The 17,767-nt window shown below is 49.6% G+C and overlaps 1 protein-coding gene across 3 annotated transcripts in view; it reads right to left on the bottom strand.

Moving 5' to 3' along the window:
* Positions 1 to 17,767, bottom strand: part of IFT172 (intraflagellar transport 172) — a 37,148-nt gene that overhangs the window by 1,912 nt on the left and 17,469 nt on the right. The window contains exons 21-44 of one of the 3 annotated variants that reach the window (XM_057386020.1): positions 17,273 to 17,521; positions 15,711 to 15,789; positions 15,221 to 15,341; positions 14,717 to 14,861; positions 14,554 to 14,643; positions 14,041 to 14,138; positions 13,688 to 13,823; positions 12,203 to 12,319; positions 11,544 to 11,686; positions 10,849 to 10,942; positions 10,544 to 10,608; positions 10,224 to 10,404; positions 9,599 to 9,708; positions 9,023 to 9,152; positions 8,290 to 8,388; positions 7,825 to 7,934; positions 7,286 to 7,349; positions 6,591 to 6,677; positions 4,669 to 4,785; positions 4,181 to 4,291; positions 3,311 to 3,430; positions 1,836 to 1,931; positions 1,131 to 1,190; positions 357 to 455 (exon numbers count right to left, since the gene is read on the bottom strand). In XM_057386020.1, the coding sequence (XP_057242003.1) occupies positions 357 to 455; positions 1,131 to 1,190; positions 1,836 to 1,931; positions 3,311 to 3,430; positions 4,181 to 4,291; positions 4,669 to 4,785; positions 6,591 to 6,677; positions 7,286 to 7,349; positions 7,825 to 7,934; positions 8,290 to 8,388; positions 9,023 to 9,152; positions 9,599 to 9,708; positions 10,224 to 10,404; positions 10,544 to 10,608; positions 10,849 to 10,942; positions 11,544 to 11,686; positions 12,203 to 12,319; positions 13,688 to 13,823; positions 14,041 to 14,138; positions 14,554 to 14,643; positions 14,717 to 14,861; positions 15,221 to 15,341; positions 15,711 to 15,789; positions 17,273 to 17,521 (2,721 nt within the window). Of the gene's footprint in view, positions 1 to 356; positions 456 to 1,130; positions 1,191 to 1,835; positions 1,932 to 3,310; positions 3,431 to 4,180; positions 4,573 to 4,668; positions 4,786 to 6,590; positions 6,678 to 7,285; positions 7,350 to 7,824; positions 7,935 to 8,289; positions 8,389 to 9,022; positions 9,153 to 9,598; positions 9,709 to 10,223; positions 10,405 to 10,543; positions 10,609 to 10,848; positions 10,943 to 11,543; positions 11,687 to 12,202; positions 12,320 to 13,687; positions 13,824 to 14,040; positions 14,139 to 14,553; positions 14,644 to 14,716; positions 14,862 to 15,220; positions 15,342 to 15,710; positions 15,790 to 17,272; positions 17,522 to 17,767 lie in introns of those variants that run through there. The other 2 variants (XM_057386022.1, XM_057386021.1) reach the window with 2 other exon arrangements.

Consider the following 17,767-nt stretch of genomic DNA (forward strand, 5'->3'; position numbering starts at 1 on the left):
CCGCTTGTTCATGGGGCACTGTGGTGATTGAGTGTATGTGTGTAAGTTGGGGATCATAAGGAGAGAGAGAGAGTGTGTGTGGGTGTGTGTGTGTGTGTGTGGTGTGGGTGTGGGTGTGTGTGCACAGGTATGTGCATGTGTGTGTGTGTGTGTGTGTGTGGTGTGGGTGTGTGTGACTCTGTGTGTGTGTGTGTGCACAGGTCTGTGCACAGGTGTGCGTGGTTGTGGCGGGGGCACAAGGCACTACTGAGTCCATTTCCATCCCCTACAATCCCCGGAGTCCCAGCCTCACCCCAATTCCTGTTCAGAAGCAGCATCACTGTGCACAGGAGCTGAAGAAGGAAGGTGACACTCACAGGCACGTGCTGATGAGCTGGAAGAGGCACTTCAAAGGGAATGTCTGTCCTCTGAAAATCGGAATGGTCCAGGGAATCCAGGTTCCCTTCTTCAATGGCCTGGGAAACAAGCGGTGGAGCACTGTGCAGTGGCAGTCATGGAGCTCACAGTACAGTTCACAATTAGGATGCCCCTGCCTGTTCCTGCTGTGGGGACCAGGCCCTCCTGCCATCCATGGCTACACTGCAGTGTAGGACAGACACTGCCCTATTCAGGTGGCCTCAAAGAAGGGAAAGATGTAATCAGAGGCTTTTGTTTTTCCCCAGCAGCTGCTGACAGGACCTGAGAGTCTGGCACTGTGAGGTCTGTCAGCTCCCTTGGATTTGGTGTTTCTGGTGGCCAACTTGCTGGCCAACGAAGGGGCTTAGGGGACTCCTGAGTTTTGTTTCACAGGGGCCAAGCACTGTGCCATGGCCTCCACCCCCCAAGTATTTTTTCATCTCTTGGAACAATGTGGGTGAGATCACTCTGAAAGCTGTAATGGCATCTGCAGCCCTGAGGATTTCAGGCCCACGTGCTCTGTACCGTGGCATTGGCACAGCCAGGGTGACCTGGGCAGGGCTGTGCAGGTGCCACAGGTAATGTGAGGGTGCCCACTGCTCTCCAGGCACACACTGAGCGGGGTTTGGGGCTTTTCAGCAGTGCAAGCTCCAGTGTGCTGTCACATAGGAGCCTTAGGTGTGCCCACTGCCATTGTTCTACAGAGACAGCCCTCCCCCACAGACCATACTCACATCTGAGAGGTCCAGGAAGCGGTTCAGGAAGACGAATGCCATGTTCTCCCAGCTGACTGCCTGATATGGAGAGGAACCCGAGTGAGACTGGGCAGCTCTTCCTCACCACCACAGCTCTCCTCCCAGAGCCATGGCTGGGGAAGGACGTGGCTCTGTTTGTGCCACAGTTTCCTGCCTACAGCCCAGGGAACGGACAAGGAGACTGCACATCCCAGCTTTCCATCCCTGGGACAACCAGCTCACTGCCACAGGCTGTCCTACACAATGGAGACAGGCAACATGACCAGGCTGCATGGGGCTTGGAAGAGGCTGCTCKAGTGAAAGGTGTCCCTACCCATGGCAGGGGATGGAGCAAGATGGCCTTAAAGTCCCTTCTCACCTAAACCATTCTATGATTCTATTATTGCACAGCCAGGTGCAGGCACTGAGGCCATGCTACTGTCCTTACCATGTGTCACTGCTCCTGGGGACACTGTCAGACACTTGGGTGACACAGAGCACATCCACACTGACAGAGCCACAATATGGCCTCTGTCCCCCCAGCTCTGTAGGTCCTGTCTGTGCACTGGCTGAGGTTTGGAGAGCTGCTGAGGAACAGCCTTCAGTGCAGAGTCCAGCAGCCAGTGGAGGATTTGGGATAGTTGAGAATCGCTGAGCCCAGGGTGCCCTACCTCCTTCTCTGGGCTGGTGGCAACTGGCTCTTACCTTGGCAGCCATCCCAGCCTCATAGAAAGCCTTGTCTGCAGGGAGCAGATCTGTGTGGCGCAGCAGGGAAATGGACAGCTGGGCAGCCACGGTGTCCTGTGGATACGGAGCACAGGAAAACCACAATTCAGCACAGAAAAAACATGGTGGAAGGGATCTCGTGAGATCACTCCAAACTCATACTGGGGACTCTGCACCCTCACATGCCCTACAGGTAACAAAGGTCAAAAACTTCAGTCCTCACTGACCTTCCTCACTACAGAACACACGGGACTGCTACCTGGGGGTTAAATTCTACTGGTTTATGAGCCTTGCTACTTTTCCCTAGAAGCCACACCCAAACTCTCCCTATCTGAGTCACAGAACAGGTGAGGTTGGAAGGCATTGCTGGCAGTCCCCAAATCCTGCCCCAGCCCCAGTCAAAGCAGAGGCAGCAATAGCAGGTTCAGGAACATGCCTGATCAGGTTTTGACCATCTCAAGGAATGGAGACTCTCCAACCTCTCCAAGAAACCTATTCCAGCCACAGTAAGTTTTATCTTGTACTCAATTATGTAAGAATTTTCAAGTGGGGGTGAGGAATTGAAGGGTAATTTCGCTTTTCTGCTACACATTGTCATACCAGAACTGACCAGAAAGGCCACCCCTCTTTCATGGTGTCAAATAGACTGCCCAGCTCCTCAACATTCCACAACTGTGGAGATCTGTACAGCTTTCTAAGACATCAGACTTGACTCTTGCTGTGTGACACGTTTCTGGACCCCCAACATCTACACACACAGCCATGCAGAAACCCCAGTCTCCCCTGTGACTTTCACTGGGGTTCCCAGCTGTGGCAACGTTTCCTTTTTACAGCCTTCTCCATCACAACTCCAGTCCCACATCCATAGAGAGCTCTAGAACAATTCCACAATCCCACATGAGATCAAGACTTCAGCAGGGAGGCCCAGAACAAATCCCAGTGCACACAAGACTCCAAAATACTCACAGGACCTTGTGATGCCCCCACACAAGTCTACAAACTCCCAAAGCCCCCCAGGAGGCCCAGCACACAGGACCAGTACCTGCCAAAGCCCTGAGCAGATAATCTGCTCTGAAAACCATTTGTGAAGCCCAGCAGCTCTTGGAGCTGAGGACAGCAGAGAGGAAGCCATTCCTGGGAAGATATTTTGTGAACCCTAAATTACTACTGGCACCTCTGCTCTCACAAGTCATGCCAAGCACATGGATCAGCTTCTCCCCTGGTTTACAGCTCAGCCACAGTGGCTGGGGCAGTTCCAGGATAAGCAGAGAAGACCATCTCCACTTTCACCTGCCAGTGGTGGGCTCCCAGATTATTGCAGTCCCATTCTCATGCATCCACRATGCGTGATTCATGAAGGGGAACAGTAAACTACGAATAGCCCCAAATCTGCACATCCCCACGGTGCTTCCTGCTCTCAGTGGTGACCTGGTAAAGGAACTTCAAAGCCTCACCAGCTGCTTCAGGCCCTGCGCTGCAGAGCGGGTGGCACAGTAGTGGCAGATCAGAAGCATCCTCTCAAACTCCTCATGTGCCGGAGTGTTTGCCTCACTGGACTTCACTAAGTTTTCACACTGAGAAGAGAAAATGAGAGCAACTGAAAGTGGGAGAGCACAAGGGCATTCTTCACCCCATGAGATCAGAGAAGTCAGGAGAGAGAAGGATCTGAAATATCCAGACAGCTCTGGGACTGAACAAGAGCTGGGCCTTGGTGCTCTGGGTCCCAGACCATGCTGAAGGAAGGAGGCTGTGGAAGCCAGGAAGAGTCACCAGCACTGCAACCACAGCCAGCATGGAAGCGGGGTGAGGCTGGATGGACAAAGGGAAGATCTGTTGATTTTGCTCATGCCAGAGGTGGGTATTTATAGGACAGAAAGAGATGAGCTCTGACTGACATGTTCTGGACAGGAACAAGGAGCAGAAGGCTCTAAGCATCCACGGGGAGATGGGGAGGACTCATATTTTCCAGGCTCAGCAGCCCTGTGCTTTCCCCATGCAAGCTGCTGAATATGTGTGGGATGGGGACACGTCAGGACAGCTCCTGTGTCGCAGTGACACACAGAGCTCTGCAAGGGCCAATGTCCAGACACACTGCTAGGATGTGGCCTTGAGCAGAGGGCTTTCTGCTACCTTCTCTTGCCCAGCCATGTCCACTTCATAGGATCCTGTTTTCCTACTGTCCACACTGCCAGCTCTTTCCCCTAAGCTTGTTCTCTAAAAACACTGCCTGTGTCACCTGGAAAGAGACTGGTTCTTGTTTCTGCCCAGTCGGAGCCCCTGGAAGCTGGAGTTGAACAGGCAGTGGTGGCCATGGCCACACTTACCAGACTGAGGAGCACATCCCGCAGGCCAGCCCAGCTGGAGTATGCCTCAGCACAGTTCATGCCAGAGGCATTCACCATCTCCACGAAGAGACGCTTGTAAATATTGAAATTCTGTAACAAAAGAGAGAGAAGTGTGGAAGGAGACAGASTGGGAGTCAGCAGACTCTGGAACTCTCCTGCTGCCATCACAGGCTGAGGAATGGCTCCCAGAGTGGCAGTGCTGCAGATCACTGACTGCAAGGGCTGCTGGGGACAAGGCAGGGCAATAGGAAAGGATGGAAGCTTCTTGCAAAACAAACACAAACACTCAACTTCTCCTGCTCCTTCCCGTGGAGAACATGACAGGAGATTGCCTTCAGCCCTCTAGGAGAACTGACTGCAGGGCTGGAATGCTGCACACCAGGCAGTTCCAGCTCTGACTGGGAGCCAGACTGGTGCAGCAGATCACAGCACACGGGGCAGCTCACCTTGGCTGCTGCCCTCTTTACCTGGGGGTTGGCAGGTGCTCCGTGGTGGACATACAGGCGCAGGGCTTTATCCCAGCTGCCCTCCCGGATCAGCTGTGTTGCATACAGAGCCACATACTTGTGGAGGACTTTATAGCTCTGGAGAAGACACGTGGAAAGCAGTAGCATGAGACYCATGAACTGAAGACTTGTCACGTGGTGAGGACGGCCTGAGCCAGGAGTCCACAACCCCACAAACCTGAGTCCCAAAGGGTGAAACAGGCACTCAGAGGCAGACTGCCCTAAGCACAGCTGGGTTTTGATTTGGGCCCTACTGACACCTTAATCTTGGCTAGCTGATGCTGTGCTGATCCTCCACACATGCAMATACAGCTGTTTTCCAGCTGTTCAGCACTTGCCAAGGGAATACTGCCAAACACCTGAAGGATGCAGCACCTTCCTAGGTGTCAACAAGTCTACCAACTGTAAAGCAGCTCTTAGTCTAACAAAGAAATTAACTAAAACCCTGGGTGGAATGAAGATGTTCATCATTTACAAAGCTGCTCTAGTCCATTATTCACATTCTGTCACAGCTCCAGGACTGCAGATCCTCTCAGATGCTGCTYATACATGTGTTGACCCCACAGACACTGCCAAGGACTGCTGTTGGCCTCACAGAAATTCAAGTAAGGAAAAAACTGCTTCACACTTGCATAAATATAGTAATGAGAGGAGGAAAATGGCACAAAATGTGCAATCCTGTTAAAAACTGAGCAATGGAAGCAAGTTTATTATGCAGAAGAAAGACCAGCATCCCATTAGACGTCCAGAACTTGGACACCCAGATGTGGGTGCTGGTGAAACACCATGTTCAGTATAACTAGGGCTAAAGATTAAATCTGGTATGTGACCTGTTCTGATAAATGTAGCATTTTTGCTGTATAATCGCTGTAGAACAGGTAAGTCAAACTGATTATATTCTGCACTGTTTACAGAGAAGAGTCATGCTGATACTCTCTTAGAGACATGAGCAGACACAAGGTCTCCTGAGGCTCAATGCAGCCGTGCGGTGTCCAATACAATAAACTGAGTCTTTCCCATGAGATATAATGTGCAGTTATTCTCTGTGGCTCCTGCTAAACAGAATATCAGTACAGAAGCCTCCAATAGAGCAATGACTACAACAGAGATCATCTGTATCAGAGAAGCTGAAGTGATGCCAAGTTTGCTGTAGGAACCCAAAGTTAGGTTATTGGAACCAAAGTTACCAAACCACACTCCCAGTGCTTTTCCAAGGCATCAGTGCTGGCCCAAGTGGTAAGTGGTGATGTCTCCACCAACTTCAGACACTGTTGCCAAGGCTGCCCAGTTATTCAATCTGATCCAATACCTCACTCTAAACAATTGCCTGCCCTTGATTACCTCCATTATCAACAACCATTGAACTCACAACCATTCAATAACCAATCACCAATCAATAACCACTGAATACAAACCATCCTTCAAGGTACATCCTGGTAATTGAGAGCTTTTGTCTCCGGCTACTACCTTGAAAGAGCACTGTAAAACAGTTTCAATTTGCTTTTCTCAATTTTTATTACTCTGCTGAGGTAGTTTTGTTAGTTTCAGGTCAGTAAAATTGGAAAGATGCCAAATTTGTTTTCCTGACTAGGATGTCTCATTCCAACTGACACAGAGCTCTCAACAACATGGAGAAAGAAGGCTTTCTTCTACAAATCACTGTTTCCATGGTACCAATTACTTCCAGTCCAAACAACTCATTTAGCTTCTTCCAATGCTTCATTAATCACAAAATTTAAACACAATATGGTTCCAGGTTATAACACTTCCCCACTCAGCCTGACTGGCCATGATGGGGACAGTGGGGTGGCTCTCCACGCTGCCCACCCACCCAGGGAGCCAGGACCACAGGTCTGTCCCTGAGGGCTCACACAAGCACTCACCTGCTTAGCTGCAACCTCCAGGCACTTTTCCCACTGTTCCTGCTTTGCATATATATCCAGAGCTGCCATGACATCAATTCCCACCAGCTGGAATGGAAACAGACCCAAATTCACTGTTCAGGCCAGGCTTCCTACTCAAATCCAGGCAGGCATCAGGCCACCCATGTCATTTCTTCCCACAGTCTGTCCCCCTCTACAACATGAAATCACAGAGCCTGTGTGACCCATCTGCCATCAAGAGGGACCTTGTCAGGCTGAAGAGGTTGGCCTGGGTGAACGTCCTGAAGGTCAACAAGGCCAAGTGACAGGTGTTGCACCTGAGTTGGAGCAACCCCATGGACAGATACAGCCTGAGTGGAGCATGGATGGAGAACAGCCCAGAGCAGGACTTGGGGGTGTTGGTGGACAACAAATTGGACATGACCCAGTAATGGGTGCTTGGACCAACCCAATCTAGTGGAAGGAGTCCCTGCCCAAAGCAGGAGGTGGAATGAGATGAGTTTGAGATAAGCTTTAAGGTCCTTTCCCACCCAAACCCTTCTGTGATTCTGTGGTCCGGCAGTTGCCATAGCTCATGGGCACACAGACTTCTCATCCATATGCATAGTCAGGCAAAAGCCCCATGAGAAAGACCCCAAGGATCTTCACAGGTMCTGACATCACTCTCTAGCCTGTGAGACATCCCACATACGTACCGAATCCACCTTTCCTTGGTTTTTTAAATACTCTTTATAACACTGGTCCACATACTCCTCTGACCTGTGGGTAGAAAGAATCCCAATAGGCAGCAACACTCATGTCTTGCATCAGCACAGAGTCTGGATTCAGCCTTGGAACTAGAAGACTTCCAGCTGTGCCATGCCTTGCTGGCAGGCTGCTGATGCACAGGTGGAAGGGGATGAAACAGCCTTAAGCAGCTCTTTGCAATATAATGTGTGAGGAGAACAAGGGCTTTTGGAAGGAAAAATGCATGCATGGAATTATGACAAGGCAAAGGGAGATAGCGGTAGGGATAAGACAAAAGAGGATAACAATTTCTGTGGGATGTGTAGCAATAGAAAAGTGTCAGAATATTAAATGGCTTGGAAAGGGCAGCCGTGGAAAATGTGCCTTGTCAAGTCTGGGAAGGCCACTGTGGGGAGAATCCAGGAAACGTAGTAAAAGACAGGACAGGGATCATGTGGGAGTGGGAGGGGGAACAAGAAGGGTATAGTTTGCAAAGTTCAGGGCATACCTGGGGTCAAACTCCTTGGCCACGTGCTTGGCTTTGCTCCACTCCTCCCCTTCAATGAAGGCATCAATAGCTTCTCGGATCAGGTCCAAGTTTAGGTAGAGCTCAGCTGCCTGCAGGGCCAGAGACAGTTCCATGGGAGACAAAACCCCATGGGCTCCCTTTATCCCAGGCTGAAGCTGGTGCTGACCAGCACAAAGACATAACAKAAAGTCTTTCCTCAAAGGTAAGCCTCTCCTCTGCTTCCCACCTCCTCTCAAGGCCTGGCTCTCTCACACTATTCCAGGACTTGTTTCATTCCCCTCCTTCATCCTCTTTGAAGACTCTGCACAGCCGAACTCTAAATAAGGGCATCCATCCACCCACCCATCACCCCAGGATGTGACTTGACCTCCTTCTCCTGGATAGAGTTCTCCCTTGCCATGTCACTACTTCTTGAGCAGCCTGGGGGCAGGAGCCAGCCCTCACCATGCTGTATTTCTTCATGGCCACCAGCTGAGGAGCCACAGTCCGTGTCACCTCCATGCTCTGTGACCGATCCAAGAATTTCATGGCCAACTCAGCAGCCTGTGAAGAGAAATTGTCAGCAGCTCAATAGATAAAAACGAGGAGAGCAAGATGAAACTGGGAAGTGCTCAGTCCCAGCTGAAAGACTGACAGCTGGGAGCACTTCAACTACAGGGGAAGGAGAGAAGAAATGGCAAGTCATTTCAAAAATCAGAGGAGCAACGCTCAGCTACTTCCACACACAGGAGAAGATTAGACAAGGACATAATTGTTGCTGAAGTTGGTACAAGGACATGGGTATGAGTGAGCAGTATGAGCAAGAACACAACACAAAGACTGGTGGCACAGAGCACAAGAGGGTGCTCCTCTAGCAAGGGCTGAATCCTAACGTGCAGCTCTCGAGTGCAGGAAGCTGTGGGCACACAGGACGGGCCTGGCACAGGCAGTGGTGCCAGACAAGGGAGGCAGCATTGCTCAGGATAAGCACAGCGCCATGGTTTTGCCAAGGTCTGAACCACAATACAGCCTGTCATGGCTCAAGAGAACAGCTATGAAGGCTTTCAACCCTCCAGTCATTGCAGCCTGCAGGCTCTCCCGTGCCCTGCAGTGACAGGGATCTCTGAGGAGCACTCAGGCTGTGGAAGAGCTTCCAGGCAGAAGAGCAGGTGAAGGGAATCACAGCCCCTGACAGTACCTTCAGCAAGCACTTCTCCATCAGGACACTGTTGACGGGATCCTGCACCTTCAGATAGCAGTCCACTGCCCTGGCGTATTCCCCAGCCTGCTCCCACTCCCGTGCCTGCTCCAGCAGCCCTTCAGTTCCACTGCAGGGAGGAATGCAGGCTGTCAGCAGGATAATGGATGCTGCCAGACACCCTGGAGGCAGTGTGTAGGGTGTAGGCAGGGAGGTGCACAGCACACTAAGCAGGGACCTCAGAAGGAGTGGAGCATGTGACAAGAGAGAATGAACATTGTTAAGGAGAGAACCGACCAAAGACCCTGGGGAGATGCACTGGCAATACAGGAGACCATGGAGATTTTTAAGTGCGGCAAGAAGCCATCTGGGAGTCCTTGGATGGCAGAAATAAGCCTCCCAGAGCAATATGGAAGGATAATAGGAAACCTATGCAGTAAGAAGTCCAGAATCCTCAAGAAGGAATCAACGGGATGTCAGGGATCCCATCAGGCTGTCTCTGTAAGGCATCAGGAAAATGGCCACGGGAAAGAGCTACCTGGTTATTTCCTGCAGCCTGACCACAGCACTCCTTACCTGGAGCCTTTTTTGTCAGCCTCCCTGCCACACTCCTCCTGTAGCTCTCCCAGCCGACCAGGCATGTATTCCTTGCAGATCCGCAGGGCCTCGCTCCACATGCCAGCCTCCTGCACAGGCACAATGGGGAGAAGTTTCCACCAGTTCACCAGGATCCCCCTGACTCCTGCCATCACATAACACATCTACCCCCTCAGATCATCTTGCCAGACAATCCAGTGGAAGAAACAACCACAGTAGCATCATCCAACTCTTTCCTCCCTCAAAATGGCATCTATGTCTATCCACTTACCCAAACTACCTCTGGGGAACGTGCTCATCCATTCCAGCTAATTCTGTGGAATGGGCACCTAAAGCCTCCAAATACACCCATTTGTGCTACTCCAAGGACCACCCATATTCTGGCAGGATATATCCTCCAAGAACTGTGAGAGAACAAAGCTATGCTGTGAAATCCACTGGTTCAGTCTTCAGGCCAGTATTAAGCTCCTCTAGAAACCCTGAGAAAATGGTTTCTCCTTGGCTACTAAGCTGACAGGGAGAGCTGGGAGGTGGATTTCACTCCACCTAAGCTGGGTTCTTGTCCAGCGAGGAAGGCAATGATGTTGCTACAGACTGTGCTCACCTTGTAGTACTTTATGGCCAGTTCAGGTCTCTGTGCTCGCAGGAGGAAGGCCTCTGCCTTCTGAAACTCTTTCTGCTCAAAGGCAAATTGTGCCTGTCCAACAAGCACATCAGCCACACTGTCTGGATCATGAGCCTCAGCCACACGCTGTGCAGCATCCCAGTTCTGGTTATGCACAAACCTGGGGGCATGACATGCAACAGGGACATGAGATCTAACAAGGGGGATGACAAGGAGCAGCCTGATGCCAGAGAGGCAGCCAGGCTGGCAGTGCATGGAGAGAGCAGACACAGCAGGCCAGGATGTGGAAGGACACATACATCAGCACGGCTTCCTTGGGCTTCCCAGCTTTAATGAATTCTCCTTCAGCCTCTTCAAATTTGCCCTAGAAGAGAGGGAGTGATTTATTTGCACACCTTCCTGTTCTGGTATCATCACATGACCTTCTCAACTTACTGCAAGGCAGGGAGGATTTATGAAATATAGGTGTGTGGAGCTTGGGGCTGTCATCATGGAGCCCTCTGGATACTCAGTGACTGCAGCCAGAACTGTGACAGCTGCAGCAACAACTGCTCAGTTACCTCAGGGACCAGAGAACTCGCACTTATTCCAGGGGAAAAATTACCTCATCTTCTAGGAACATGGCATACTTCAAATGGATGTCTGGCATCTTCTGCTTCATGGAAAGGCGGGCCAGTTCAAAAGCAAATTCAAAGACTCTGCAATGAAAGAGAGAAGGACTGTGCTGTTAGAGTATGCCTTCAGTCAAGAACAAGGTATCAAGYAGAGCACAAGACACTGGGAGAGGAGAGAGGGGAATACAGAGGCTTGGTCCCAAGTGATTTGGCCCATTCCTCCTGTTCCTAATCAGGAGCTTTTAGAGTCCCCACTAAGGAAATTTGGCTCCTTCACACCTGCTGTTAGAGCCCAAGGTAGGAGTCGAGAGATTTGGGAGCCTGTGGAAGAGGAGCAATTAATGGCTGTACAGGCAGAGGCGTGGCCAGGTGCAGAGCAGGCCCAAAGCTTTTGTGAAAAGCAGTTATCTGTGGTGAAAGGTGGAGCACCTCCTCTCATGCTCAGAGGTTCTCACAACCCTTAACCTGCAGAGCTTTAGGGACGAGTGGCATTTGCCTGCCCAGCTCAGACTTAGCATTTGAGTGACTGACACAAAGATGGGAAGTTGGATGTGTCAAGGAAGTGGAATGCCTATATCATTTTGCAGACCTGCAGCTACCATGTGCACACAGTTATCTTGGCCTGCCCACTTTTTCTCAGGTTATGCAGAGGGGAGGGAAGTGCTGGGCGGAGACACCTGCGTACCCACTGTCTGTTGCATGGTCAATGGCCATCTCCAGAAGTCCAAATTTGCTGAGGAGTTTCACAGCTGCCTCTCCACCCAGGCTCTTCGCCCACAGATAGGCCACATGCTTATGGGAGTTTGTGCCCCCATGTGCCTTGGCCACCTGTCCAAAGAAAAGGAAGAACCAAGTGTATCTGTTTGTTTCACCGTCTGCAGACTGARGCCCTTTCAGGTGTTGCCTGCCAGCACGGGGAGCACCAAAACCATCTGTCACCTTCACAGGAACCCTTCTGTGACCACCATTGCACTGGGGAGTGGGAGAGTAAGATAAAGGCATATATGGCAGAACAGAAGAACTGCTGCCTCAGCACAGCCCAGATCACTGTTTGGACAGCAGAAGTGACCTCAGCACTCCACACCCACACTGAGAAGAGCAGTGCTGGGGGGGCTGTGGCCAGAGCAACACCTCTTGAGGTGCAAAGTCCCAGTGGTCAGGGGCAGAGGAAAGGCAGCAGTCATTGCTTTTGGACTGCAATGCTGCAGAGTAGAAGGCCCATAGGCCTCCAGGGCTGGAGCACTGCTGAGTCTGGGAGTGTACACCAAGTGTTCTGATCCTGCAGTGAACAAAGCAGAGAGAGCCTGATCCCTGCACAGGTGGGTAACTGTGAATGATTATTACCCTGTATGCTTCTTCCCACATGTCATTCATTCTGTACATGTTCACTGTGGCCTTCCAGTCTTTGGCTTCCAGGTAGTGGTACTCAGCCTCCTGCAAGCGCCCCTCTGCCTCCAGCTCCTGCAGTCAGAGCAATGAGATACAGTCACATTTCTGGGGGGTGCATTCTCCCCTCCTTTCTAGGCTGCAGTGTGATCTCAGAAATGCTCGTTAGGCCTTGGCCTTGAAAACAGCACCTGGGCTCAGCTCTTCCCAAGCTTATCAGAAACACTGTCCAGGAACTGCTGTTGTCTAATGAGCTTTTGTTTTCCTTATGACCAGCCTTGGAAAACATTCCTCTTCCCTGAATGGCATAACATTTCCGTTCTCACTTTCAAAGAAAGTGCTGATGCAAACTGTGGCCAGGATGAGACATTGTTATGACTGAAGCCAACTCTCTTCTGACCCTATAAACAGTGGTCCGAAATGAGACCCTTTGAGCTCTCCTGGAACAGCAGTGGACTGTGCCCAGCAATATCCCTCTGCAGAGGATGCCTCTCAGCATTAGCAAACTCTCAGGTTTGCCATATTTGGAGGATCACCAAGAAACAATCTCTGGCTGATATCCTCACTCCTCAAGGCCCAATCCTTCACCCGTTGGGAGATGCAAAAACATCTGAAGTGAGTATTTCACTGACCTCTGAGGGGAATTTCTCACAGGTACCTTGTTTGCACTGACTGTTTCCATCTGGGTGCATAAATATGTGCATATGTTATAGCAAATCTGGGAGAAATAATGCTTTCTTAGATGTTTAAGTACCTCAGAGATGTGAGTTAGGCCTATAAGTAAGGTTAAGTTATACACTTACATACATGCTAAGTGTTGTTCTTTGGGTAAGGTGTTAAACATTAAGTTAAGCTAAGTTCTACTAATTGTTCTTTTGCTGAGTTGCTAAGTATAACTTTGAAGTTATAAATTGGGTTGTTATTCCTCTGTTAGGTTGTTAAGGTTAAGCTATAAATTGAGTTTAAGTTCAGTTAGGTAAAAGTTAACTGTTTTTCCTAAGTTAAATTGTTAGGCTTAAGGTATAAGTTAAGTACTGTTGAGTCTTGTTAAGCTTCTAGCCTGTGTTCCTTTCTATCCTTGCCTGCACTTTTGTCCCATGCACCTAAAAACACACACACACACACAAACACACAAAAACACACATACACACACACAAATCCCTAGGTAGTTCTCAGTTCATTTCTGTTTTGATTGCCTGCATTTTGTTTGGTTTTGGTGCTGCTCATTTTTCCTAGTTGTGCTTTAACTGTCCTGTAAGTAGTAGAGTGACTTTTGCCAATGAACTTGTCATGCTTTGTCACTTAATATTAAATCTGACTTTATTTAATGACCTTGCTCATACCTTTGCCAGCAATTTTTTWAAGTGATCTCAAACACTCATTCATAACAACACTCTTGCCCCTGTTTGGTCTAGCTGATCTCCTGCCATGAGATGCACTCACCTTGCCCAGGTGCAGGTGAGTATCTCCAAGTAAGTCCTTGTGGTACTTGGCTACTAGGCAAACCATCTCATCATACATCTTACACTTCTTGTACATGGTGATGGCCAAATCAGGTTCATTCACAGTGATGTACAGCCTGGGAACACAAGCACACCCAAACAGCTCAGCCAAGGACATGACCAGTCCCTGAAATCTCTCCGCATCCCAAAATATCTCAGCGTGAAGAGTGAGTTCCTCTGACTCCAAACCCCAGCTCCAAATCCTGCTCCTAACCAAGGAAAGGGTTCCTCCTCACTACACCCAGTTTGTCAGGGCTCAGTCTTGGACTGGTACTGGTACTAGAAGAAACTCACCTCTCTGCTTCTTTGTACTTGCCCTGCCTCTCCATCTCCTGGGCCTGGGTTATGTACAACACAGCCACATCCTCCTGGCTCATACACTTGATTGCCAGCTGCCGAAAGGAGCACATGGGAGACAATGAATGTCAGCAATTTCCTGACACATGCAGTGAAGAAGAAGGGGAAAACCAATTTCCTTCCCATATGATAAACAGGTATCCATACTATATACTCTTCAAACAATGAGCAGCATTTATCACTGTCACAAAGTACACAGGACCAGCTCTTAAAGAGGGCTATTTGTGCCAGAGATGCACCCACATGGGGCTGAGAGGAAGAGAGGGGCATGGTTAGGATGCCAATACTAGGAACAGATTTCTTGCTGGCTACTGGATGGCCCTGCATGCATCCTTTGGGAAGAGTACCAGTTGATCAGGCATTGGTGCACAAGGCACCTCCACCTCCTGAGGGAAGACACATCTCACCAAGTGGGGTGAGGTTCCCAGAAGCTTTGGCTTCTGACTCTACCTTGTGAGCCTGCTCCCAGAGCCCAGCCTGCGTGTACATGTCAATGGCATCCTTGGTCTGGCCTCCTTTGATGTATAGCTCCTCTGCAACCTGCCAGGAAAAGACCACACTCAATATATCCATGGGACAACAGAGAAGTGGTGATTGTGGTCTGTGGCCTCACCTGATACTCCTGTAAAGCTGCATAGTGCTGGGCAATCTTGAAGTAATATTTGGCTGCTGTCTGTTTGTCCTGCAAGTCCAAAATGTAGATGGCCTTCTTCCACTGCCGAGCTCCCAAAGCTGCCTCAATGGCCTTAATTGAGCACCTAGCACAAAACCCATCAGTCTTTAGAGCCAGGCAGCAGCCATCTCCTCCAGCTGCATTATGGCAGGGAGACAAGAGTGCTTCAGCTTGCTGAGTTAGAGCAGCATAAAGGAGCTGAGTAACCAGCAGCACTAAGGGGGATGAAAGAACTGGGACAGCAGGGAACAGTTAATCAGGGCTGGAGACCTTTGGAGAGATGTGGGAAGGCATCAATGCCTGGTGCACACAAGCAAGCGGGCAGCGCTAAGCAGGGTAGTGTGGGTTCACTCAAACAAACCTCCTGCTGACAGAGGCAAACTTCGTATCAACTTCATACCCTGCCAGTGTCTGGCTGCTTATACAGCCTTCCCCTGTCCCCACCTGGCTTCGATGTAATGGTTAATAGCAGCATCCAGCTGTTTCTGCTGCACGAGATGGTCTCCCCAGGCCTCCTCCAACTTGACAACTTCTGCAGGAAATGCCAGGCGAGCCAGCTCCACGGCTGTAAGGGCGCACAAGAGACCATGCTGAGGCGAGCAAGGAAGCAGAACTGAGGCACAGGAGGGGCATAGTGACAGTCTAAGACACCCCAGTTCCAATGGGTTACCCAGCAACCTAGACCCTGCAGAAAGCTGGGTCATATCCACGCTGGTGCAGTCAACATGATCAAGGGTTTGGGAACAGGACACTCTACTGGGACTGCGTGTGCAAGAACAACTATGAAAATATACACACTGAATGATGTGATAGGTGGAAGCTGCAGAGTATCCAGGCATCTCTGGGCTCCATGGCAATAGCTCATGTTGCAACCAGGCCAGAATACCCAGGCTCCTGCTGGAGATGAAGGGGAAGAACATATTGAGCACAGTACCTTTCAGGAAGGCACTGCCCTTGCCATAGCACTCCAGAGCCTTGCGAGGATTCCCGACCTTCTCGAACAGGTCTCCAGCCTAATGACAAATACCAGCTGCCAGTTTCCAGAGCCATCACCTCCCCACATCATCATACCCTACCAGTTCCACACAGCAGCCCTGCCTTCCCCACGAAACAAGAGCATGGGAATTAAGGAACTTCTAGGAAAGACAGCRTGTGTCAAGACCATTGTCCTCTCTGCTGACTGACGCTAGCACAGCTATCCCAGCAGACTAAAGGCTCGTTCCCTTCAACATTTGAACGGTGGCAAGACCACACATCTAGAGAAGGACTGCAATAATAGAACAAGTATATACCAGCCTTTCTTTTATCTGTCCATCTCTGACAACCTGTACAGTAGAAGCTGCCTGAGTTTGTGTCATGATGCTCTCACATCATCATATTTAATGGCTTCTGACAGACTCTACCTCCATGATTTGTCTAATCTCTTTTGGGGTATTTATACTTTTGATAACAATATCAAGTAGCGGGATCAAGTTATTCTTTCAACCGAAGGCTTAAGAAAAGATGACAAATTTGGAAAAGCACAAAATTCTCTTGGGTCGAAAAGAAATGGCCAGAAAATGCTGAAGAGAAATTGAGACTACAGGAATGTAATTTATAAAGGAGACACGAAACAGGCTAACAAAAAGCACTGGTTATTTCACTCAACATATAACTGAACTGAGAAATTCACTGCCATAATTGTAACTTAAAAACTACATGTGATTCAAGCAGTAATTTAACAACCTCATGGAAGTAAAATCTATCAAGAGCTTTTAGTAGAACTGTTCAGGTACATTATAGGTTGCAAACTCCTGGACCCCATAAAAACACACCTGGGGAAGTGCCACCCTGTATTTGCCTGCCCTGGTCTTTATTTTCCTTTAAGCACCTGCCAGAGGCAACTGTTGGCCAGGATATTGAACAGCGGGCAGACTCAGCACTGCTTTCTGACATTAACATGATTTAGTGCTATGGGAAAACCACCCTTTGATTTTAAAATTGTCACCTAATAACGTATCAATTTATGGCGCTATTAGACACAGAATAATCACAACCCTTCTTTATGATATTCATGGCTTTACAGATAGTCTTTATCTCCTTTGTTTTGCTTCCTTAACTTTTCCATTTACAATGTCTTTACGCTGTATTTTACTCTGCTATGAGGAAGCACTGACATTTCCACAGTGATACCAAGTTTTTGGTTTGATTCATGATTCTGCTCCTGTTGATTCCCATCTTCCTAAGGGTCTCCTTAACTATTACTGATATTCTATTCTGGAGACATGTTGCCAATGAGATTTGATCTTTTTCCTGATTAATGACAGTAATTCTACAGCTCACCTATGTACAATGGATACAGTGAGCACTTCTGCATAAATGTTAACTGCAAATGTATCAACACAGATCTACCTTTGATAGCTTCCAGCTCAGTCCCCCTGTGTCTCACATGTGCAAAGGATGGGGTAAGGGCCCCGATGCCCCTAAGAAGAAAGCCAAGTGGAAAGGGCCATTCACCTGTTCGTACAGTTCCCCTCTGATCAGTGCCGTGGAGATCCTATCAATGACATCCCCATTGGTGAGCAGCTCATCCCTGCTCATGACCAGCCGTGTTGCTTTGGCTGGCAGCCCTGCCCGCAGATATAAGCTGATGGCTGCCAGGTAGTCACCCTGTCCCTCTTGGACCTCCCCAGCCTTCTCTTCCTGCTGGGTATCCAGCAGCCACTGGTAGTAACCCCGACGCAACTTCTCCAGCATTGGGTGTCCCTGTGGAGAAACACAGAACTCAGGCTGACCTGGGCAGGATGAGATCCTGTCCCGCTCATCCTGCAGGCTCTGAACACCTGCCCATGGCACCAGGCCTCTTGCTGTCCAGTTATCAGAAACCATAATGCCAGCCCTATGTACCATGGCACTGCCCATTCTTTTTTGAAGCCACAGAGACTCCTAAACCAATTTCAGTAGCTTCTCTCCCTATTCATCTGGGTTTGTACTTACACCAGCACAACCTTC

This window comes from Malurus melanocephalus, unplaced genomic scaffold (assembly GCF_030028575.1).
Source record: "Malurus melanocephalus ecotype Western Australia unplaced genomic scaffold, MMel_1.1 scaffold_901, whole genome shotgun sequence".
Classification (NCBI taxonomy): Eukaryota; Metazoa; Chordata; class Aves; order Passeriformes; family Maluridae; genus Malurus; species Malurus melanocephalus.